This window comes from Glycine max, chromosome 7, assembly GCF_000004515.6.
Source record: "Glycine max cultivar Williams 82 chromosome 7, Glycine_max_v4.0, whole genome shotgun sequence".
In the NCBI taxonomy this organism is placed as follows: domain Eukaryota; kingdom Viridiplantae; phylum Streptophyta; class Magnoliopsida; order Fabales; family Fabaceae; genus Glycine; species Glycine max.
This window is the reverse complement of record NC_038243.2, coordinates 37409940-37435445: the sequence shown is the minus strand read 5'-3', so window position 1 is coordinate 37435445 and position 25506 is coordinate 37409940. Positions and strand designations below refer to the sequence as shown.

Genomic DNA, 25506 nt, shown 5'->3' with positions numbered 1-25506 from the left:
GTTATAGTATAAATAAATAATATATTTACTGATAGGATAAATATTTTTATACTTCAATTATAAATTATTATATATATTATATAAGTTTTTATAAAAATTATTTTAAAAGATATTCTGTATATAACTTTTATTAAATAATTTAAATGGATAAAAAATTATTCAAAGGTCAAAGTTAAACCCGTTAATTTGTTTTTTTAATTGCTTGCTTTATAACGACGCTGTGGTCCCGTGGAAGCAAACTAGAAATACTGAAATAGAGAGAGAAGTGAAGAAACAAAGCACACCTCTGTGATCTTTCCTTTTGTTTTCCCTCGCCAATTTTAAACCGCCTCAAAAGAAAAAAGTTATATCAAATTATCAATACAATAATAATACCCAGGCATAAAGGGAAGAAGCACTGAACTGAAAGAAAAAAGAGAAAAGAGGGAAAAAAAAAGCAAACTGAGAAAACAGCGAAAGATGCTCAAGTATTTCAACCGAGGTCGGGACAGCCCCGCCGCCGACGCGTCACCGCCCTCCCACGCGCCTGCGACGCCGTCGTCTTCGTTGCCGTCGGCGTCTCCGGTGACCGGCCCCGCGAGGCCCATTCGCCTAGTCTACTGCGACGAGAAGGGAAAGTTCCAGATGGATCCGGAAGCCGTTGCAACGCTCCAACTCGTCAAGGAGCCCATCGGCGTCGTCTCCGTCTGCGGCCGCGCGCGCCAGGGCAAGAGTTTCATCCTCAACCAGGTGATTTTCGCAATTGGATTGGAAATTCCTTCGTTTTTTTTTGGGGAGTTTAGGGTTTTGGAGTTTAGTGTTGGGTTTGGTAACTAGGGTTTTGTTACGTGGATGGTTTGTTAAGTGGTAATGTGGCTTTCTGTGACTAATGTGCCACTGGTTTTGATTAAATTTTGCGACAAACGTCTTTTTTTTGCTGTTATTGTGAATTTTTTTACTCGGTGTGATTTTGGTTATAACTATGGTTTGAACGTGAAATTCGAAACCTAATTGGAAGGTTTGGGGGCTGTTCTTGACTGTCTAATAGGCTAGTGGCTTTGTGATAACTATCGTTTGCTTATCTGTGTTCAACAATTAGTTTGTGGATTTTTGTTTTCTTTTAGTTTGAGTTGGAAATTTGGGTGCCAAGTTCTGTTGCTAGTTTCTAGCACTTGTGGAAGAGAAGTGCTTTGGGGCTTCTTTTTGTTCGATTTACTTGATACTTGACTGAGTCACTGAGAACGTTATTCTTCTGTAATCTTTACTTTTGTTGTAACTTTTCCACTGACTTTCTGCTGGTGTTGAAATACAATTACTAAATAAGTGAGACTTTGTTAGATTGTTATTATAATCTGTATTGTGGCTTTTTGCATTTCAGCTCTTAGGAAAGAGTAGCGGATTTCAAGTAGCCTCAACACATCGGCCATGCACCAAAGGGCTTTGGTTGTGGAGTGCACCTTTGAAGAAGACCGCTCTTGATGGAACAGAGTACAGTCTCCTGCTATTAGACAGCGAAGGAATAGATGCTTATGATCAAACGGTCAGTTTTTAAGTTTTCCAAGTGTTAAGATATATGCCTTATTTTCTTGTGCACAAGTATGTAGTCAATTTCTAATCATCGCTATCTTGTCTGGCTCTGCAATTTGTTTTACTATACAGGGAACATACAGCACCCAGATATTCTCATTGGCAGTTCTTTTGTCTAGCATGTTCATTTATAACCAGGTTGGCACAGCCTATTCAAGTCTATATTTTCGTTGTATAATTGCTTGTATTTTTACTTTTTGTTTCTTGGTTTTTACATCTCATGATTTATTTGCGAGTCTGTTATAGAGCAAGCGTGAAACTTTATTCCTTCTTCTTCTCGCAACTTTTGTGAATTTCTTGCTGCAATTGGAATGCTGATGCTATTTCTTTTGCTCAGATGGGTGGTATCGATGAGGCTTCCCTCGATCGCCTTTCTCTTGTCACCCAAATGACAAAGCACATCCGTGTTAGAGCATCAGGAGGAAAGACTTCTGCGTCTGAGCTAGGACAGTTTTCCCCAATTTTTGTCTGGCTCTTAAGGGTAGGTTGTGTACAATTGCACTCTTTGGACAAAAATGTCATAATTGTAGTGATGGTATCTTAGCATACTTTGACTGTATTGTTTATTCTCTTTTTTTTACTTCATTCGTCAATTCCTCTTGCTTGCAGGACTTTTATTTGGACCTAACAGAAGATAACAGAAAAATAACACCCCGTGATTATCTGGAAATTGCCTTGAGGCCTGTCCAAGGGAGTGGAAAAGATATAAAGGCTAAAAATGAGGTATTATTCTGCTCCCTATTTTTGTACCTCCAAGAAGCAATTGAGATATATCACTAATGTGAGAATGTTAGGATCTTATTGATTAGGTTAGTAGTGTCATGTGCTTGGCCTTCAGTGGTAGTATACTCATTCTCCTTGCATGACTTGTCCTGTCTTCTTTCTATAGTTCCCTTTATAATAACATTATTAAACAGGGCAGATCAAAGGAATAAGACTGATAAGAGACGGGCAAGTATACAAAATTGTACATAGTAAAGAGTGTTGTCTTAGGGGATTTATCTCTATTTGAGTTAAGAAATATGATTACGGTCAATTATGAATGCCAAATAAAAAAATAAACAAAACAATTAAAAAATCACAGAATTTTAAAGAAAGATTGTAATGAGTGGATATTTTCTGTGTGTAAGAAGTGTTAGGGTTACAGTGTATGAGTTCTCCTAAGCTTTTACCCTATATAACCCTCAGTTTCATTCTAATTCAAAGTCCTAGAAATATGATTGAAGAATAGATTCATAATTATGATTAAAGTTTGATTTAATTCCTTGACAAATCAACCCTTTTCCATTAGAAACCCTAATTCCTTAGAATTCCCTATTAGAGCAAGCATTATGTTCAAGAATTCCTAAAATCTTATAATTGTTAATCTCAGTCCTAGGTAGTGTTTTGCTCTACTTTTTTGAGTTTTTCTTCTCCTTAAAGTAGAAAATGTGCCAAACACTTTTTTTGAAAAGCTCTTAAAAATTAAGTGGCTTAATTTTTATGAAGGAAAAGGGAAACAGATAGCTATTTAAAAATGTTAGGTGAAGGAACTTTTAGGAAAAAAGCTAACTATTCTTCTCTCTCTCTCTTTCTCTCAGGTGAAGAAGCTTTTAGGAAAAACTAACTTCCCTCTCTCCTATTCTTTTTTATGCTAAAAGAAATGATAACTGCTGAATAGCTTCTCTATTTTTAAAGCTCTTATTTTGAGTTTTAATTTTAAATTAGGTTTTAACCTTAATAAAAGTTGGATCCAAGAGTAATTATGTTACTTTGTTTCATTTCAATGCCGAACACAATCTTCATATTGTCATTAGAAACATAATGCCGTAGTCTGATAGTATCTACTATAAGTGGTAAGCTCATTGAGAGGCATTAGATTCAGATACAAGCAAGCAACAAGAAATAAAGATTGAAGTTCCTTAAGTCCCAATTTCTTGGAGAAAGAGATATCTAGGGAAAGATTTGAAGTCCAACTGTCAAAAGATGTCAAGATCTGAGTGAGTTTGCTATAGTATGGTGTTGCTAATGCATGCAGTGCAGAATGCTTCTGTATCATTTAGATATACCCACATTTTTCATGTTGATTCCATTCAAAGTTATGAAACCCGGTCTGGTCATTGACCTAGTTGAGGTAGTGGGTCAATGGTCCAACCGGTGGGTCGGTAATTGGCCCGGTATATATTAAAAAATTCAAAATTATATATGTATCTATTATATATAAGTATATAACTAACATTATTTGATTAAGAAAAGTTCATTCATACTCCAAAATCAAAAATAACAATTGAAGTACTAAAGTTGATAACACAAGTCCACAAATAATAATTCAATAACACAATTACACAAGTCCCGAGTTTTTTTTTGAGTGTTTTTTTTTTGTTTTCTTTTTTTTATGCGAAACGAGTTTTAAAAACCGGCTTGGGTCTGGCCGGGTTATCCTGGGCCAGATTCATGGCTGGTCCAATAACCAGACCGGCCCGGTTATGCCACCGGATCCCGGTCAGATTGGGTTTTTAAACTATGATTCCAGTGATTAATGCGTATTAGTCAGAAACTCCATCAATTCTTATACTTGTGTGTGCTTACTGTTTTTGGCGTTGTCAACGCTTAATTGACAGCATGTTCATCAAAAGGTGTTCTTCTCTAGTATGCTCATGGTCCAATTAGTGAGTTAATATAGACATAACCTCTTTCAAATTTACATTTAGAGCCTCTCCAATGCCTGAATATATGACGATCTTGAAATTCTTTACTGACTTCAACAAATTTTGAGTAATTAAGATTGGCTCTGATTGGCCAGTTTGATTTAATTTGCTTTAATAATAATAAATCCTAAACAAAATCTGAGCACAACATATCAAACCCTGTAAAATTGACAACTGAATATGGAATATTTGATACGTTCTTGGACCTTGAAAGTAATTTCTTCACTTTGATCATTTAGGATATTCGTAATCTTTTACTCTTGAACCTATGCTACAAATTCAATTAATTTGGCGTGCTTCCATATTTGAAATGTTGTCCAACAAGATATGTTGTGCTCTGATTGCTTTCTGCAGCTTTTACTTCCTGTCATCATGAGTTGCAAACGTTTTTGAAAATACATTTTGCAAGCTTTTATGACACATTGAAAAGTGGCAAATATGAACTTCATTTTCTATCCAGATTCATTAATTTTTGGACAAAATTATACTATAGATTCGAGATTCCATTCGGGCTTTATTCCCAGACAGGGAATGCTTCACTCTTGTGCGACCTTTGAACAACGAAAATGATCTACAGCGACTGGACCAGATATCAGTAAGTAACCTATCAGCTGGCATATTCTTTTGTAGTCATTTTGTTGTCCCTTAACTTTTTGATATTTTATCTTAAATATGCAGATGGATAAATTAAGAACTGGATTTCGAGAGGGCCTTGATGCTTTGACAAAGTTTGTTTTCGAGAGAACTAGGCCAAAACAAGTTGGTGCAACTATGATGACTGGACCTGTATTGGTTGGTATAACTGAATCTTATCTGAAAGCGCTCAACGAAGGTGCCGTGCCTACAATTTCTTCCTCCTGGCAGGTTAATATTAAATCATTAAATTATGACTCTGACTTGAGTGAGAGAGGAATGGATTTAACTTTAAAGAATTCTTTAGACATGTTTTAAGATTTTAGTTTTGGCCATATGTGGTAATAAAATGTCATTTTCGTGGCTTGTTGCAATTGCATAATATAATTTTCAGCCATCCAATGTCCTATTTTGCATTTTACTTCCCTTGAATTATGCTTGAGATTATTTTTTTTTAAAGATTTAGCCTATCAAGGCAATAAGATGACTGATAAAACACTGATTATTGATGTTGCTTGTCATAATTGGCAGTATCCAGAAGTCGATGTTCAATTAGCAGTTGAAGGAAATTTCTTTTTATTAATTGTTCTAAATTGTATGCTGCTTTGATTCTCTTTTTTAATATGAATGATTACTTCTTTTGTGACACTTGGAAGTTATTTTATAGTTTATACACAAGAATGCCATTTGTTGTTCTTACCAAGTATACTTTATCTATTAATGAAAGGAGAAACATGGTGTTATGCAGGTTTTTTGTCAAATAGTTTGCTAGAATATGGGAAAGAAATTTGATAATATTATAGCATGTCATTTGTGCTTGACTTTTTTGTTTGCTCAGTACTGGTTTTATTTTGTTTGCTTGCAGAGTGTTGAAGAAGCTGAGTGTCATCGGGCATATGATTCTGCTACTGATGTTTATATGTCTTCTTTTGACCGCTCATCGCCACCTGAGGAAGTGAGTAATCCTATCTGCTTGAAGTAGATGATGATTATAATTCTTTTCCTTTCTAATTGCAATGCTTGTAGGTTGCTTTGAGGGAAGCACATGAACAAGCAAAACAAAAATCAATGGCTGCTTTTAATGCTATTGCCATAGGAGTTGGTTCAGCCAGGAAGACATATGAGGCCCTCCTTCTTAAATTCTTCAAAAAGGCATTTGAGGTATTGTATATTTCAATTCAGTGGGATTAACTGATAAAACTTAATATGAAAAAGTTATGTGCATGTTAGTAAGTATAAAAAACATTTATTTGTTGGCTTTGTCTCCCCCCCCCCCCGGTTGGGTTGATAGCCTGGTGGTAGTTGGTTGGTGGCAGTTTAGTAATATTACTTGCAATGAAGTTTTTTTTTTTTGCTATTATTTGACGCATGTGTTCACTTACGATGTCATTTGCTTATGAGTAAGTGCTTGGAGGATTTTGTAAGATAATTTTTGCCTCTTCTGATATATATATTTTTATCCCGCTGGTCTTGTTGAGAGAACCATCTAGCTTATCTACTTTAGTATGTCATGTTGGATGTTACTAGTGTATTGGTTGACAGGATTATAGGAAAGATGCTTTCATGGAAGCAGATCTGCAGTGCTCTAATGCTATACAGTCTATGGAAAAGAGGCTGAGGGCAGCTTGTAATGCTTCTGACGCAAAGATTGATAATGTCGCTAAGGTAATTGTTGCGATCCTAATGGTATGCCTGTTGCAATGCTTCTTTTATTTACCAAATAACCCCCCCCCTCTTCCCCTCCCATGTGAGAGCAGAATATCTTAATTATTATTTTTGGTTTAATTACTCATTTAGTCCCTGAAGTTTAATAAGTGAATTTTTTAGTCCCTGAAGTTTACATTTTAATTCCCAAAAGGTCTCTGCTGTTAAGTTAAAAAATTTTAATGGTAGGAACCTTTTGGGAATTAAAATGTAAACTTCAGGGACTAAAAAATTCACTTTTTAACTATAGTTTGGAAATTATAGGGACTAAATGGGTAATTAAACCATTATTTCAAATCAAAATTACTTCCCCCAAACCCATTCCAAATATGTCCTTTAGAGAGTGCATGGTCCTCCCTTGTGCAAAAATCAAGGTGGCTTTATTGGAATAAGTTTCTTTATGTCTGTCGGATGCAGGTTCTTGATGCCCTTTTATCTGAATATGAAAAAACTATTCAAGGTCCAGGGAAGTGGCAAAAACTTGCTGTCTTCTTACAACAAAGGTTTGTGAAGATATCTTTCTGCAAAGTTTTCTTTGTGTGTGGGATCTTTTTTGTGACTTTTCTAAATTAAATTTCATATTGCTGTCAATAGTTTTGAAGGCCCTGTGCTTGACCTTGTCAAGAGGCTAATAGCAACCGTCGAATCAGAGAAGAGGTCTCATGCTTTACAATGCCGGTCCATTGAAGAAAAGGTGGACCTTCTGACAAAACGGCTGGAAGCCACTGAAGGTGAAAAATCGAACTACATTAAGCGATACGAGGATGCCATCAATGATAAGAAGAAACTCATGGATGAATATAAGAATTGCATAACTGACCTGCAAGCTAATCGTCGCTCACTGGACGAGAGGTACTCTAGTTTATTGAAAACACTTGACTCTACCAAGCAGGAATCCATGGATTGGAAAAGAAAATATGAGCAAGTCTTATCGAGGCAGAAAGCTGAAGAAGATCAAGCTAGTTCTGAAATAGCAGCCCTCAAGTCCCGGAGTGGTGCTGCTGAAGCAAGGTTGGCAGCAGCAAAGGAACAAGCTCAGTCTGCTCAAGAGGAGGCAGAGGAGTGGAAGCGGAAGTATGATATCGCCCGGAGAGAAGCACAATCTGCTTTGCAGAAAGCAGCTAATGTGCAGGAGCGCACAAACAAGCAGACACAATTGAGGGAAGATGCTTTAAGAGAAGAATTTTCTGGAACTTTGGCTGAAAAAGTGAGCTCTGCCTTCCTGATATTCCTGCTCATTTCTTTTACAAAAATATCTTTCACTTAGTATTGCTATTACATTATGATCTGTAATAGTTTCAAACTTCGGTTCTTATTTGTTCATCCTTCCTAACTATGTAGGAAGATGAAATAAAAGAGAAAACTGCAAAAATTGAGCATGCTGAGAAGTGTTTAACAACCCTGAATTTAGAGTTGAAGGTGAGATTCTTGGCTTCTAAGAAGTTCTCCACAGAGCACTATTATCAAGTGCTCTCAGCAAGACAAGATTTATGTTATGCATGTGTATAATGAATTCTGTTTTATATTCTCGATACATATTGTTTATTTCTTATTTTATTTTATGTCTTTTATAGTGGTGCCGGCCATGCACTTGGATGGAGGCCTGAACTAATACATGTTTCCTGCTTTGTAGCTTTTCTGTCTTTTCTCCCTCTTGATTTCTTGTCTTGTGTTGCTCCAATTGTTTGACTGTGAATTGTAGATGGTTGTTAAGACTTTAGAATTCTAAACTTAATTTTATGAAATGCTGTGGTGGATTTTTTAACTGGAATTGGTTGAAACAATTTACCCACCATTCAGAAGGAATTCTTTTAATGCCTCAAGTCAATTTGAATTCTCTGCATTTTTTTTGTCTATTATATGCATGTTCTGTCATTTTGGGACTAAGTGCTGCATCTGACCATGCAGGCTGCTGAATCAAAGATAAGGAGTTATGATACAGAAATATCATCACTGAGGATTGAAATTAAAGAGTTGACTGAGAAGTTGAAAGCTGAAAATGCTAAGGCTCAATCATATGAAAGGGAAGCGATAGTATTTCAGCAGGAAAAGAACCATCTAGAACAGAAGTATCATACTGAGTTCAAAAGATTTGATGAGGTCCAAGAAAGGTGTAAAACTGCTGAAAAAGAAGCTGCAAGGGCTACTGAAGTGGCTGATAAAGCACGGGCTGAAGCAGGCATGGCTCAGAAGGAGAGGAGTGAGATGCAGAGACTGGCAATGGAAAGGCTGGCACAGATTGAGAGGGCTGAGAGGAGAATTGAAAATTTGGGGAGGGAGAAAGATAATCTGGAAGCTGAATTACAGAGAGTAAGGGATTCGGAGAAGGATGCACTTACCAGAGCTGTGAAACTAGAGGAGAAGGTGCAACAGAGAGAGAAGGATTTAGAAGCCCTTTTGGACAAAGATAAGACACACAGGCGAAATAGTGCCCAGATTCTTGAACAGCTTCTGGAAACAGAACGTGAAGCACATGCACAGGCAAATAACCGGGCGGAGGCTCTCTCTCTACAGTTACAATCTGCACAAGCCAAAATTGATTCTCTCCATCAAGAACTGACTAAATTTCGACTGAATGAAACTGCATTGGACAGTAAACTAAACACTGCTTCCCATGGTAAACGAATGAGGGTAGATGACAACATTGGTGATGACATGGATGTAAGCCCGAGAATTGTAAAGGGAACCAAGAGAACAAGGAGTACATACACACAACCAGAAGATGGTGGTTCCATCTTTGAGGGTGCTGAAGAAAATCTTAGTCAGCGAACAAGTGAGGATGATTATAGAAAATTTACCGTACAAAGGCTTAAGCAAGAGCTGACAAAGCACAACTATGGTGATCAGCTGCTTCGGTTGAAGAATCCCAACAAGAAAGATATCATTGCTCTGTATGAGAAATGTGTTCTTCACAAGTCATAGCAAATTTTGAGAAGCACTTGTATTGGCATGGTGCATGTTGGTCTAAATCTCATTCATTCCATGGTTGCTGACAAGAGACTAGAAATATTGTGTGATAGTAGCTTTCTGAGTGGTTTTACATTTGCTGTGTGTTTGCTTGAGTTCACTAGCAATGATTATCATACAGGCCATAGAAAATTTTGATGGCCCGGTCTTTTATTTGTTGATTGCTTGAGTCAGTTGTATTTAATACATCTGTATAGTTTTGTTTTTTGTATTAACATTGTTTGCATATTAGACGAGCTAAATTTAGATTTTCATTTTTATTTTTTTGAGTTAAATTTAGCTTCTGTGTGCCTAACTTTATGGAATGATTAGTCTCGAAAAGAAACATTATCATCATATACAATCATTTTAAATTTCTTAATTCATTTTTTCAATCAATCTGGTTTATAATCCATATTTTGATTCAATGATTTGGATGAGTTTACAGTTCTAGTCGTTTTAATTTTATTTTCAGATAGTATTAAGTAAATGTTAGGATAATCTGATAAAAAAAAGTTTAAAATATCTAATTTAATTTATAAGCCCTTTATGTAATTGATAGTAGTACAACCCTTTTAAATATTAAAATGAATTTATTCAACTTGATGATATTCAAATAGCTATTAAAAATATCTTTATTTTAAATATATTTCCATAAATATGTTTAAGAAATTTCATATATTATGAATTTGAGTCTTTATCCTTTATTAAGTATTTTTAGGAGATATTTTGGAGTTTAAGAAATTCCAATTTGAGTATTTAATTGAAGTTCATGATACTTTTGAATGAAGTGTCCCATTGTGGGGTCTTAAGGCCTAGTCACTGGTCCAACATCACCACTGCCATCATCATACACAATCAAACAGGCTTCAACTCCAAACATGGTGGAATATTTAGAGATTTTCTTAATTAGTCTTCTCTTTGCATGGAAGTTGTCTTGCGAGATCTCTCATTTGAAATATGTTTCAAGGTTATTCTTGCACGATCCATTTTCTAAAATACAAATTAATAAACAACAGAAGAATCAACAATAATAATTTTGTGTGAGAAAAATAGAAATTATGAGATGATTTGTTTAAACTTATTTTTTAAAATAAATATTTATTTTAATAAAATAAGTAATTTTTGTAGTATGTTTGTCTAAATTGTTATTGGTTAAAAAACAATTTATTTATTTATTTTAAGAAGTAAATCTCATTTGTTTCTTAAAAAATTTCTTATATAAAAAATATTTATTTTAAATTTTTTTTTTAGATTTAAATAAACTCACCATATAAAAGAAAAATAAACAAAGAGGAGAAAGTGAAAACGGAGAGCCTAATAAAAAAAGAGTGATAAAATGAGAGGAAAAGTGGGTCATTGTTCTCTTCTCTTAAGATTCTTTTCCCAACCTTAAGTAATATATATGCAGGAAAATGCTTGGTGGATGTCCAATATAATCTATTTTTCTAGAGATTAAATCATTCAGTGCTATAAATTAATTTTAATTTGACCATAAGTAAATTAAAATGCAAATATGTCATTATAACAAATCAATTAATGTAAATTATTTGAGTTTTAATCAATACAAATTAAATTTTTTAGTTAGTTTAATCATGATTCAATAAAAAAAAACATGAATTACAATGACTAATAAAATATCGATTGAATTTCTTATCATTGATGTAGTAGGTAATTATTGCTGATATATGAATTACAATGATTATTTCTCACTTTTTACCATATAAATGAAAAAACTCATCTCGATTCCTTAATTCTCTCTTTCTTTTTCGTTTCACGTCAATAATATTTTGTCCTATATTAGTCAATAAAACAGAACTTGGTCTTTACTTTTTTATCTTATTTTTTTTACACGAGAGAAAAGAAAATTAAGAAAAAAAGACAGAATTCGATGAATGTGAGAGATATCATTATTTGTAAGAATTAATTCATTAAGATAATTCAACAAACCAAGTAATTCACTATTATCAACAGTTTTTTAATGAAAGGTTCTTTAAATGAAAGGAAAAAAGAGAATCAAACATGATACGTACTAATCAACATGTAATAAAGGATGTTTTACGGAAATTATTGTTCAAATAAAGGACTCAAGAGTTTTAAACCAAGTTTAAATAATTAAAACAACGTCAAGAAAGATGATTCAAAAGCAAAGAAAGAACAACAGTTTAAGTGTAACAATTCTTAAATTGCATTTGGTAGTAGTAATTTTTTTTTAAGGTGTCTTACCTTCAACAATGGTTTCCCGCTGTGTAGAAGATTCAATAACGTTGGAAAGAGTTGAATTTGTAAAAAAAACGGTGCACAACTTGTTGCGTATTTTTTTATAAAAACAAATTGGATAAAAAATACAAAACAATTAAGGAAACAGAATCTATATTAAAACTTTTACATGTGTATTGTTTTTACTTTTAGGATAGTTTTTACTGTTGTTAGTTGTTTTTAATCCGTTGGAATTAAAATTTTCCATTGTTCAATGACCAAAGAAAATCTTTATAATCAATATAATCAAAGAAAATCTTTGATTGATGCTGAGCAAATATATCTTTGATTGATGCTGAGCCCATATGTAAGGGGGCAAAACCTATTTATACCATTTTCAAACAAACCACTGTACCACCTAGGGCCTTGGATTAGTACACCATTCAAATTTGTTGTAGCTGAACCTAGGAACTGTGGCCTAGATGGTTCACAGAAAACTGAAGTCCATCCATTACAATTCAAGATAAATCCAGTGAGGTAGTATTCTACTACACTACCATATGAGAAACCAACCTGCAACCGTTCAAAAAATATGCACATATTTTTTTTTTACTAAAAGAATTTTGATGTAATTAATAGCTGAATAAATAAAATAAAATAAAAAAGTCTATTTACCTCTAGGCCCTATTTAGTGCCAATTTCATAGTTACAAGAAGCCAAAAAGTGAGGTTCTTCTAGCAATGCATATTTCTGACCAGATACCAAATCACTTGTACAGTTTTGTGCAAGTGATCTGATGAATTCATTTGATGAACCAAAGTATTCTTTAAGTTGCAGCAGATCAGTTCCTAACATTCAAAACATAGAACAGTTATATGGTAAGCCTGACTCAACATAAGGGAAATGCTCATTAGTAAATGTCATTGAAATCTTGTGATTTGCAAGCAACTAGATAGAAAATAGCGTTTAATACCTTTGCAAGTTTCCAAACAGTGATACCCTTTTTATATAAAAGCCTGTACCTGAAATAACTGGTCCCATAAGCCCATCCATACCTTGCCATTGTAGCTGAAATTGTCCAAACAAATTTAGTTATACCAAAGAAAACATTACACCATCTTATACAATGGGGGACGTGAAAAAATTCTAAAGGCATGTTCTGATGTCCTTACTGTAAATAGTGATCTCAGTTGACTATCATAGATGTCATTCTTGCTAATGCTGTGAAATTTCTGAGGAAATTGGACAAAAGCCAATGAGGATGATATCTTCGGATCGAGGTGAAAACACATGCATATCAAGCTGAAGTTGGATCATTACAGAACATGTCACAATCTAGAACTAGAATGTATGGAGAATTACTCATCACGGAAGAGGCACGAAGCTGCAAGATTATTATGTAATATGGGAAAACATTACATTTATTGTGTTGTTAAAGCAAATTTTGTATATACATGTTTGGAAGATAAAACAAAAGTATAGTCATACAAGGACATTGAATGCTCCAGCCTTGAAATGGTGGGGATCAGAAGGCTTTTTCTCGCGAGAAACACAGACAAGGAGAGGCATTTTGACATTATCTGCATCATCAATGATAGTTTCTTGCATCACCTGTAAAAATACGATTAATTAAACAAATTGCTTAAATGAATTGTTTCTCATGGCACTGAATTAGCACCTAAGTTGAAAATCCACATCAGTATTGATTGATTTTATTTCCATATATATGATAGTAATTTATTGAGAACACTAGTAGCTCAAAGAAGATTATGCCTATCATGTTTAATAATTCTCTATCAAACATGCTAGAGAAGCATAACGTGTGTACCAAGCCAGATTGGATAAGTTAGAGTTAGAGGATAGAAGATGGTTTATAACCACGAATTCTGTTTCCTCTAGTCAAGCTGGTCCAGTCCAATCTTCAAGCCAAAATGACAAATGCATAACTAAACTCCATGCACTAGTGATAATAGCCTAACGCTATTACACCTCATTGACAGAAGGGTGATCTCTGGAAAATGTCCTATCTTTTCTGAAAGTCTTTATCTCCTCTTTAAAAGCCTCGTACTTTTCCTGCATATAGTGATGCCACTGTAATGATGTCTGTAAGGTTTGAATACTTTTTTCATCCATACAAATATATTACTTTAGTTAATTTTTATTGTTTAACTGTTTATAGAAAGAAGAAAAAAAAACTTTCTTTGTGATCCTTGTAATATTCAAACCTTTTGTTGGTTTGAAACTTTGAATGCACACTTTGTAGCATTTTTTTTTTCTGTAAGAGGGACTAAAAAAATTCTTCGCAAATTTAAGAGACTAAAAAATACAAATTTTAATTTATGGGATTAAAAGCAATAAAGCTCCAAATTTGAGAAATTGAAAACATGTTTAAGCCAAAAAAAATATTAAGCCTTTGAATAACCGGAAAAATCAATGAAACCAAGTTCCCTCATGGTCAACCTTGATCTTTTGCTTATCTTCCATGTACACACTACTCGTAGCAAACTTCGAAGCCTCCCTCACCCCATGAAGAGTCAAAGGAGACCCTCCTTCATCCGAAACATACATATGAAGTTTCTGTGGAGGGTAATCCAGTGCCATGGCTGATAGAACTGTGTTCATCACATCCAAAGTGGGCTCCTTGGTTGGATCAGCAGTGCATATGAACACATCAATAGAAGGAAGCTTGTGATCCTCCAGCAATCTTTCCTGGAAAATGGACCGCAAAACGGGATGCCAACGATAAGCTTGGTCAAGGATCCAAATGAAGGAGAGAATGATCTCTGAAGCAAAAACAAGTAGCCATGGTAACGAGTGGCTTTCTATTGTTTCTGAGGGTTGGAAAAGAAAGCACAGTCTGTAATAGAACAAGAAGGCTAGTGCAGTGGAGTGGAGTAGCATGTGTAACCTATTGATGATAACTAATAGGTTTTGGACATGGATGGTATTCAGAAGAAGGGTCTCCATTTCTTCACCTGCATAAGATTAATGTGCCTACTCTAGCTCCCTTGACTCTCTTTATGTTATACTATTCTATGTTTGCCTTTATAATATTTGAGGCTTCTTTTTAGTAACAGTTGTCAATTTTAAGGGCATCTTCGTGTCAATTCCTATGAAAATAATATTCCTGCCTGTTCATCTCTATTTAGTAAATTAGAAGGTTGAGTTGAGAGACAAAACTGGTCAAGGTATTGGAATACTAAGAATAAGACAAGAAATATGGTGCATGAAATACGATCTAAAGTATTTGAAGAGTTTTATAAGGACCTAGAAACAAAGAATGAAGAACATAACATATATAAGCTTGGGAAATATAGAGAAAAGAAGACAAGGAATTTGGATCAATTAAGTGCATTAAGGATAAAGAAAAGAAAGTTTTGGTCACACATGAGAATGTCAAAGAAAGGTGGGAGAACTATTTTTGTGAGCTTTTCTATGATGGACAAGGTTCAAATATTAATGTGGAGAGGCTAGAAACTAAAGAGGGGGAAAGAAATTTGGATTATTACCATAGAATTCGAATTGACCAGGTTAAAGAAGCCCTTAAAAGGATGAATAAGGCCATAAGGGTAAAGCTTTTGGTACCGATAATATTCTCTTTCTCTTGAGTCATAAATGAATCAAGTCTGTTAATTATTTTGAAATTATGTAAATAAATATTAAGTTTAAAAGTTTATGTTTGAAAGGTCACCGAACAAAATGTGTTAAATTTGTGTTTGATCATACATACATAACATACATACAGTGGAAATTTAAAACATTTAACTATAATTTAAATGTGTAATGTTGTGAAAATATGAGAAATGTGTAACACTGTCAAAATATGAAGGCAAAATGCGTAACATCATTGGAAATAAAATGTGAGGAAAACAATAAACGAATTTAGCAATAATTAAATGAAGGTTAAAATTTGAAACTTTGGAGGGAAAATTTACAAAATAAAAAAGTGGGGGCAAAATTCACAACCAAGTCAATCTTTGGGGACAAAAATTAAGCCTTTTGGTTTTACAAGAAAAATTAGGTTCAGCACTTAAGGTTTGCCCTCATATTTTGATGGTCAACTAATGAATTTAACATATGACGAAAATTTAAAATTTGTCACTTTTTGAAACTTTCGAGAGTAAAATTGGCAAAAATAAATAAGTGGAAACAAAAATCAGAACAAAATCAAAATTCGAGGGCAAAAAATTTCATGTAAGCCAAAACAAAATATATGATGCGTGCATGGTTTAATATGGTTGTGTTTCAACTTTGAACCGTCTCTTCTGAGCATTCACAAAATGACATGGAGACTTTGTTGTTGTTACTAGCTATCATCAGACCAGCCCAATTTTGTCTTGAATTTGAAAATTCACTAATTTAGACCAACACCTGAAAAATTCACTAATTTAGACCAATAACGCAGCTGGAAAATTCACTAATTTAGACCAATACTAGCCAGCATAGGGATACACTACTATCTCTTTTAAGCAAGGAATATCTAGCTGCAGCTTATGTCAACAGTATATGCCTATCAAATAAAAACAAGGGAAAAAAAACATTATCAGAGCATTACCGATAGGTGTGGCACAAGATGATGCAAGGATAAAGTAATTAAAATTTATGTTTTAGGTCTATCAGTGAAATATTTTTTTTTAGTTTTGTTGAAGTAAAAAAAGTCACATATATTAATATAAAGACTTAAAATTTAACGTAAACAAAAATTCCCTTAAAATTTTCGTTAAGCCTCACTCATTATTAGGCCAACCCTAATAAGATAATTCTTAAACGTAGAGAATGTTTGAAAAATCACAACTTAAAAAGTCACAACCATTTTCTTAACCGGTTCTATTTTTATTAGATTAAGACACCTCATGTTTTTTTAAAGGTTATGTAACTTCTTTTTTTTTTATGGGGGTGGGGGGTTATGCATTAGTTTATTACATAAGCACTTGTGAACTCATTCTGTAAAGACTGTACTTCGTTGCAGTTGCATTATTTGAAGTTTGAACATAAAAAAATAATATTATTTAGCTTATTATGGCCTATTTATTTATTTTTTTCTTTTTTATACATCCATATGCAAAAGATATATTTTAAAAAAAATGACACGCTAGAATTTCTACTAATGTGTCACTTGATTTGACTCCGTTAAAATAAATTAACTTATGAGAAAAATAAATATAGATATATTCATACTTTAATGACTTAATTGTATTTGTAGTTTTTTATGTATCATGATTATAGAATTTTATAATCATGAGTTTTTATATTCTAATTACATCAATTGAGTCTTTCAAGTTTTTTTTTCCTTGTACATCATTGCAATTGGTAATTTAACTTTTCGATAGTGACTTCAAGCGGTGAACCAATGAGATGGTACTTGCAAAAGAAAATGCCCTAATGTTCAAGGTATTTTAAATCCCAATACAATATTGAGATGGATTAAGCTTGATGTTACATAAAGTTAGGGTAAGAATGAGTTACAGTTGTGTGATAGGAGCATGATTTTGTTTCCTTCCGAATGGAGTTTGTTTAAAGTGGATCCCTTGGTACTGATGACATTTGACCAGAATATTCCAAAAGTCAACATGGAGGTTTTGATCTTCTACTTGGTACTTTCTTTTCAACAGGCACTAAGGTGATTGGATGACTTGGATCGTTCATAAGATGTTTCTTTGTTTTAGTGTGTGATTCAAGCTCTACTTTGGGGGGAAAAAAGTGTGATTGCAGTGGTTTTTAAAACATGACCCAGAACAGTATTAAGGTACTCTATAGAATTTTTAAAACCAAATACGAAACAGAACTAGAAGATGCTTAACCAAGTTTTAAAATAGAGTTCATAATATAACAGAATTCAAAATGCTTCATATAAGTTCAGAAAAATAAATATAAGACAAAAATCAGAGGATTCTACAAGTTAAGACTTGGGGCTCCGTTAATAATGATAAAATAGAATACAAAACTCAAATTCAGGACTTTATAAGCGATAAAAAATAATGATTATAGTTTTACATACCCCACTAAATCACGTTGCATAAGCACTGGACACTAAAATTTCATAGTGGAGTGTCTCAAATCTTTTTTTTGGATAAGCAAAAATATAGTTAAGTGCACAAGATGCGCCAAATTGGTACAATCAAATGAAAACAAATGTTTCCATACTCGTATCCTAGCTCCTAACAGACCCCAACGTAAATTCAGTTTTACAAAACCCACAATTTTCTGTAGATACCACCTTGTACTAAAACCCAAGATACAGCTCATAACATAATCCCTGGAAAGTGAACTCCTAGAATCCTGTTATATCCCATAAGATAGAGGCATATACAAAGATACCAGGACTTCTTTGAAGAATAAATTCTTGTAACCATAAATACCCAGCTGTCGACCAAAGTAGAAGAATGTGTCCAGCCTATAGGTTCCACGTGAGATTCACAAATAATGAGGAAATTACTAGTCCGGGGAAATGCCAAAGCCCAAAGATGATTTAATATCCATTGATTGAACGATAGCGAGAAGTCCTTAGAGAGGTTCCTCAACCATGAACAGAAGGAGAACTGGACATCCTGCAGGAGATGTTGAGAGTCCATAGACCCATCCGAGAAGATGCAACTATTACGAAATCTCCAGATATTCCAGTCCCTAGCACACCATACAATAACCCATCTTTGATTATATACTTTGTTGGCAGCAGGAATCAGATGTTGCTGTAAATGGAGAACCAGATCGCAGGGGAGGGCCGAGTGAATGTTCAGCCACGATAAGCAAGTAGCCAAAGTGGATAAACTTTGTCACAGAGAGTAAAACACGAGATAGTGTTCCTTGCTACAAATGACAAAACGTACAAAGGAGTTCAGAGTCATCAAGTTGGATATCTCTAGAGCACAAATTTGTTTTGGAGAATTCTCCAAACCAGAAAACAAACCTTCGGAGGCACCTTCATAATCCAAATAGATGATAGCAAGTCATGCTGTTGTGAATTTCTCAGAAGTGTGAGTTGGCCATTGTAGGAAGATTTGACTGAGGAATTTGCCTTCCACCATCATGAAGCCATATCCAGGAGTCTCTCTCTCAACAACATTTATATCATATCTATCAAACTAGTTGATCATCTGAATTATGCAGGGGGCTACCGTACTGCAATAGCATGATAACCTTCCACCTTGGTGGGTATCATGGCATAACATATAGAGATTTTCATATAATTGGTGGTAAAAAATTTCACAAAACGCATATATAGTTCAGATAACTCACAATGAGTTCATCTATTGTAAACTCAAGTAATAATAAAAATAATTAGAGAAGACATGCTTTCAATAGCTTCTTTGAACAAACATACTTGTAGCATAGCTTAAACAGAAATTTGAGAATTTCTTGCACCTTTTTATACTCATTATCATTTTCCTATTATTGAGAGTGAATCTGAGACTCTAGAACATACTATCCTCCATTGTCCATGGACCCAGCCTACGGAAAGAAATTTTCTGAGACGAAAATACACAACATATATGCAGGGGAGGAAAATGGCCCCAAAACTATATCAAACAAACAACAACTTTGGTTAGTGAAACAATAAAAGAAAACTAGAATTCATTTATATGATATCTAAAACCCAAACTCAAGTATTTTATATCAACATACACCATGTTTAGTCTGCTGCAAATAAAAGAATTCATTTCAGTAGCAAACATTGTACAGCTCATCAAATGTGTATGGAAATTAATATGTGAAGTTTCAGGGTGTCAGTCAATCCCCATTATGCAAAGCCAAAGACATAGAGAGCAGAACAGGGGGACAAAATTCAAAGTTCACTTAGTTGTCCACATAAATATAACTATAGACTGAGCTGTGAGGCACAAATGACAAATGCAATTTGCATATTTCTCATAGCATAGTATACGTGACTGCTGAATACATACTGAATATAAGGATCTCACTCTTGCCAAGAAATAGCATTTCAACCCTATAATCTTTTTTGGAGAAGCTCGTTCAAGGAAAGCAACTTCCTAAAACACTACACCACACAAGACCTTCGACCCAATGCACAGATTATGCAGTACAAGTCCTCAACCCTCATCTAAGAATAGAAAAAACATTAACCACCTAGCAAACTAATACATCATTCCCTGCGAGTAGGAACTAAATTTATGAAGACCATGCCCTATGTCAGCATACTTACAATCAAAGCAAGTGAAAGAAACTAATAAAATCAGCATTTTGGCCTATTCCTCCATTGGCATTTTGGCCTTGCCATTCTGTTGTTGCATCTCTACAATGTACTCACGGAGTCTCTCAGCTTTTTGGGTCATCGAGTCAATCATCTCTTCAGTCTCATCTATGATCTGTTTCGGCATGTAAACCTCCAAGAAATCAAACCACTCACCAAGAGTCATCTTATTCAAATCAGGCCAATTCTCATGACAAGCCTCTTTCACACTATTCCCATCTACACCCTCCTTCTCCAATTCCCTCTCTCTCCCTTTCAAATCATGCCAATTCCTATCATCTCCATTCAAATTCCCCTCTTCTCTCCCATCACAAGCCTCTTTCACAACATTCCCATCTTCACCCTCTTTCTCCAATTCTCTTTTCTCGGTAGCACCCCTCCTTCTCCGTTTCAAATTAGGCAAATTCCCCTCTTTTCTTCCATCACAAGTCTCCTTCACACCATTCAAATCTTCGCCTTCTTCCTCCAATTCTCTCTTTTCAGCAACACCCCTCTTCGTCTTCTTCTCCACATTCCCAGTAGTCACCCCAGGCACCTTCTTCGAATTTCGCGTCATGCGCGTCTTCTTCGGCTCCTCTACCAACGGAGCATCCGAATTCCCAACGCTGGAATCAGAAATCTCAATCAGACTCAAATTCCTCGTACTCTTCTGCTCCTCTACCTTCTCCACCGGAACATCATCATCGTCGCAAACCCTAACCACACTCCTTCCTCTGTTCACCTTCCTCGTTACCCTAGCAGGCGGACTGACGCCCTCACCTTCCGCCTCCACCACACTCGCGTTCTTCTCCTCAACGCTCTGAGTCTTACCCTCCGGAGCATCCAAATTCTCAACAACAACACTCCAATCCTCCTTAACCACGCTCCTTCCTCTGTTCGTCTTCCTCGCTACCCTAGAAGACGGACCCACGCGCTCAGATTCCGCGTCCACCACACTCGCATCATTTTCCTCAACGCTCTGAATCTGAATCTGAACCTTACTCTTCAAATCCCTAGGTCTACCGCGTCCGCGTGGCGGAACCGATTCAGTTGGAGCCGGTTCGGTCCGACCGCGGCGCGTGGGGTTCCGTCGCGGCAGAACCGCGAGTTCTTGTTGTTGTTGTTGTTGTTCGCGAGGGACGAAGATGACGTGGATGGATGTGAGTTCTCCGATCTTTATAATGGAGTCATGTTGAAGCGTGAAGGGGGTGTGGGGAGGGATTTGGGATCCGTCCAAAACGGTGCCGTTTGAGGAATCCAAATCGCGGAGGGTCCATTTGTTGGATTCCGTTGAGATCGTGAGGTGCTTGGAGGAGATTCCGAGGTCCTTGATTGGGAGAGTGTTGCCTTTAACGACGCGGCCGATTCGGACGGCGGCGCCGGGTTTGAATTCTAGGGTTTCGCCCTCGCGAGGGCCTTGCAGAATCTCGAGTCGCAGAGTGGGAGCTTCTTCTTCTTGTTCTTCCATTTTGGAGAAGAGAAAGAAAGTGAGTGAGGTTACCGTTGCGAATATAAGATGTGGACGCCCACGCAAAATTGAAAATGGTTCAAATGATAATATGAAATAATTAATTGCTGGCTTGTTTTGTTCTAAAAAATCAACGAAATCAACTCCCCGTTGTATTCCAACGTCTATTTTTTAAGTTTTAATGTAAAATTTGTCATTGACACTACTTTGAGTATAAATTTTACTAATAAGTATTAATAAAAAAATTGGATAAATATAGAGATATCATGAGTGATCATTGTTAAATATACCTTTCATAATTGTTTAATATATTTCTTTAGCTAATATTTTATTAAATTTTACTTAAATATTTTTGTTCCTTACCTCTTTTTGGGTGTATTCACGTTGGAGAGAAAGACATTGAAAAAGAATAAAAATGACACTAAAATAACATAAAATTCACACTTTTACATTTTAAAACTCTCAATTAATGGATATTAATGTTATTAGAGATTTAGAGTCATAAAAAATATAATTATTTTCTATGGCAAATTGTTTGTAGGTTTCAAATTTTGGATTAATTTTTCCAACAAAAACAAAAACACAAGTAGAATCCATGTGTTAATTACCCAATGCAGTGTATTATTATATACTATGGGTAAGAAATAAAAGAATAATCATAGATATCTTAATTGCTTCATTACAATAATTATGTAAATCCTAGAATAGGCTCATGACAAGAAGCCCAAGATGCAGTATCTCCAACATGTGGAGAATTTAAAGAAAAAGCCCCAATACACCTATTTCCCTTTAGAAAAGTCTAAAATTATAAACAAAAATTGTGAGCTTGATGTTATTCCATAATACAAATTGAAATGTTAACTAAAGTGTTTATTTTATAATTTATATGGAGAACCAATAACACTAAAGTCTTTTATAGTCCTTTGATTGATTGTATTGGAGTATACTTACTCCACATTGTATTTTCTTTTTAGCTAAGTCAATAAGTATAATTACGGTTGTAGTTAAACTGTTGTTAGTTAAGACAATTGTATTAGAACTGTCACTAACTTAGGTTATATAAATAGAATTGTAAACTATTTTTAGTCGAATTGAATTCCTCAATACAATTCTCTTTCACCTTATCTTTTCTCTCTAAATCTGTTATGGAATATAGAGCTAGGTCAATCCTAAGCTAATTTTCATGGCTTTCGCATTAGATAAATCTACTGGTGGTTCGCCACCTCCTCCTCCACTGCAACCTCTGGTGTTATCGTCTTCTCTGGCTTTGTTTTCGTACTCCATTTTTTAGAAGCTTATGTCTTCCAATTATCTTTTATGGTGCATTCAAGGGCAACCAATGGTTAAAGGTCATGGTTTATCTCATTTTCTTGTTGCTTCGACTATGTTGTCGCAATTTGTGACTATAGCCGATCATGATGCAGGCATCATGTCGCCAAACTACCTCAGTTGGGAGAAACAAGATCAACTTCTTTTGCTCGTCTTGTTGCTTCGACTATGTTGTCGCAATTTGTGACTATAGCCGATCATGATGCAGGCATCATGTCGCCAAACTACCTCAGTTGGGAGAAACAAGATCAACTTCTTTTGCTCGTCTTGTAGGATGTACAACCTTATGGCATCTATGGAAGAAGCTTCACTCCCATTTCCATTCGATTGCTCGTGTGAGGAAGCAACAACTTTGAACAGAGCTTTGAAACCTTTCTCTTGACAATCGCAAAATCACTAACTATGTTCTTCATGTTCAGATGTTGGTCGATGCACTTACCTCCATTAGTGATTCGGTTTCACAAACTGAACAAGTTGATATCGTTCTTGAAGGATTACCGATAGAGTATGACACCACGGTATCCTATATTTGAAACAAATCTAAGCCTATGTTTGTGGATGATGTAGAATTGCTTCTTCTTGCTCATGAATCACGTCTTGACAAACTCAGTAAGAAGTCTCTAGGTGCGGTAAATCTTACTAAGTGTAACCCTAATTCTACCCCCAGTTTCCAATCTCAAATGAGTGATAGAGTTAATTCTGATCCTCAGGCACACTAACTTAAGTTTCTAATGATGCCTGTAACAATTACAACAATTCCAGAAGAGGTGGTGGCTGGAGTTTCTTTCGTGGCGGCCATGGTGGCGATCGTGGCCATGTAGGGGGTCATGGCAAATTTACAGATGTTCAGTGTCAGGTCTGTCATAAATTTTGTCATGAAGCATAATTTTGCTATCATATGTATGATGAAAATTATGTTGCTTCACAACCTATGAATTACACCAATAACCAAGAATCCATTCAGCCTTCACAATCCTATAATCAAACTCCTATCAAAACCTCACAGTGGTCTTCTACCCTTGCATCCTCCTCTAATCAAACCCCAAATAGTACTTATCCACCACCACAACCTTTTAATCCCTATAACCCTTATCCTTTTTTCCTTTATCCACCTCAATACATGCCACGTAGTATTTTTATCCTCCACATCAATTTTAGTCTTAACCTGTGAACCCTACTGCATCATCACCCTCTCCACATGCCCATGTAGCTAGTGTTCAACCGGTGCAATATTTAAATGGATATCTTGATTATGGTGCTTCTCACCATGTGACTAAGTGTCACAAAATATTCAGCAAGTTACCCCCTTTGAAGATCCAGATCAAATCACCATTGGCAATGGTCAGGGCTTGAACATTAATGCCTTAGATGTTTCATCTTTTCACTCCCCCTTTAACTTAAAATTTCCTCCTACTCTTAAGAATCTTTTATTTGTGCCTTCTGTCACTAAAAACCTTCTTAGTGTCAGTTGATTTTGCAAAGATAACTCAGCTTTCTTTGAATTTCATCCTTCCTTTTGTGTGATTAAATCTCAAGTTTCCAAAGAAGTTCTCCTTCAAGGATTGGTGGGTCATGACAGGCTCTATCATTTTCCTGACTTGCTTCAGTCTTCAAGACAATATTCTTCATCAAGTGTTTCTGTGCAATCTAGTTCTTCCTCTATAAATAGACAGAATAATGTTTCACTTGTAAATGTTGCTTCTACTTGCAATGATTCCTATGCCATTTGGCATTCTAGGCTTGGTTATCCAAGTGCTGAAGTTCTAAAACTTGTACTCAAATTGTGTAATATTTCACTCATTAATAAAACAAGTTCAGATTTCTGTTCATCTTGTTGTATTGGCAAGTTTCATAGACTACCTTCTTCTCCTTCTCTTAGTTAGTTTATACTGATCTTTGGGGTCCTACACCTTTTACTTCTCATTCTAATTTTAAGTACTATGTCACATTTGTAGATACACACAAATTTACATGGTTGTATATGTTGAAAAATAAGTCAGAAAGTCTTGAGTATTTTTAAACAATTTCACACTATGGTTAAAACCCAATTCAATTTGTCTATTAAAGCATTACAATCTGATTGAGGGGATGAATACACAGACCTTTTACCAATTTTCTTGTTGATCTTGGTGTTATTCATGGACTTATCTGTCCACACACTCATCACCAAAATGGATTTATGGAAAGAAAGCACAAACACATAGTTGAAATGGCTCTAATTATGCTATCCCAAGCTAGTTTACCTCTAGAATATCGGGATCATGTTGTTGTTTCAAGTGTATACTTGATCAACATGCTTCCTTCATCTGCCATTCAAAATAAAGTTCCTTTTAAAAAACTTTTGACAAGCTGTCAGACTACAAATTTCTCAGTTTTTTTGGTAGTGCTTGTTTTCCTTTGCTCAAGCCCTATAACCAACATAAGTTTTAGCCCATATCTTTAGGAATGGGTCTTCCTAGGTTATTCTTTATCTCATAAAGGTTAACTTGCCTTTCATTTGATGGCAGAATCTATATTTCTAAAGATGTTATATTCAATGAGGCTAAGTTTCCTTATCCTCAACTCTTTGCTGAGCCAGTTGCTTCTTAAACATAAGCATCGAACAACACTTTATTTGTTTTGTTTGTGGTTCTTGCTATGCCTCAGTCTACAGGAACTATGTTAACTCATTGGCAAGTACACCAAATTGTCTCAAGTAGTAAAGTTTACTTGGAAGTTCGAGTGTCGAATCCACAATGACTTTGTTTGTACTTGGGTTGATTTATACCTAATTTGTAAGCAAGAGA

General features: G+C 35.1%; 3 protein-coding genes across 3 annotated transcripts; 1 reads left to right on the top strand and 2 right to left on the bottom strand.

Annotated features, from left to right (window-relative positions):
• Positions 1 to 242: 242 nt before the first annotated feature.
• Positions 243 to 9817, top strand: LOC100796442 (guanylate-binding protein 1). The gene is made up of 14 exons (XM_003529305.5): positions 243 to 729; positions 1358 to 1519; positions 1639 to 1704; positions 1904 to 2047; positions 2176 to 2289; positions 4747 to 4848; positions 4932 to 5117; positions 5752 to 5841; positions 5913 to 6047; positions 6429 to 6551; positions 7008 to 7093; positions 7185 to 7797; positions 7932 to 8009; positions 8499 to 9817. The coding sequence occupies exons 1-14, from the start codon at positions 460 to 462 to the stop codon at positions 9510 to 9512; spliced, it is 3183 nt and encodes a 1060-aa protein (XP_003529353.2). The 5' UTR covers positions 243 to 459; the 3' UTR covers positions 9513 to 9817.
• Positions 9818 to 12041: 2224 nt separating this feature from the next.
• Positions 12042 to 14702, bottom strand: LOC100820421 (cellulose synthase A catalytic subunit 4 [UDP-forming]). Its single transcript, XM_014777563.2, is given in 8 exon segments — positions 12042 to 12308; positions 12411 to 12588; positions 12709 to 12803; positions 12908 to 13029; positions 13032 to 13119; positions 13224 to 13346; positions 13725 to 13808; positions 14196 to 14702. Coding segments are annotated over 8 exon segments (1464 nt in total).
• A 3077-nt stretch (positions 14703 to 17779) lies between these two features.
• LOC102668793 (FHA domain-containing protein At4g14490) lies at positions 17780 to 21464 on the bottom strand. The gene is made up of 2 exons (XM_006583774.4): positions 18643 to 21464; positions 17780 to 18542 (listed from the first exon to the last, which is right to left on the bottom strand). Exon 1 carries the CDS (start codon positions 21389 to 21391, stop codon positions 19940 to 19942), a length of 1452 nt encoding a protein of 483 aa, XP_006583837.2. The 5' UTR covers positions 21392 to 21464; the 3' UTR covers positions 17780 to 18542; positions 18643 to 19939.
• Positions 21465 to 25506: the final 4042 nt, after the last annotated feature.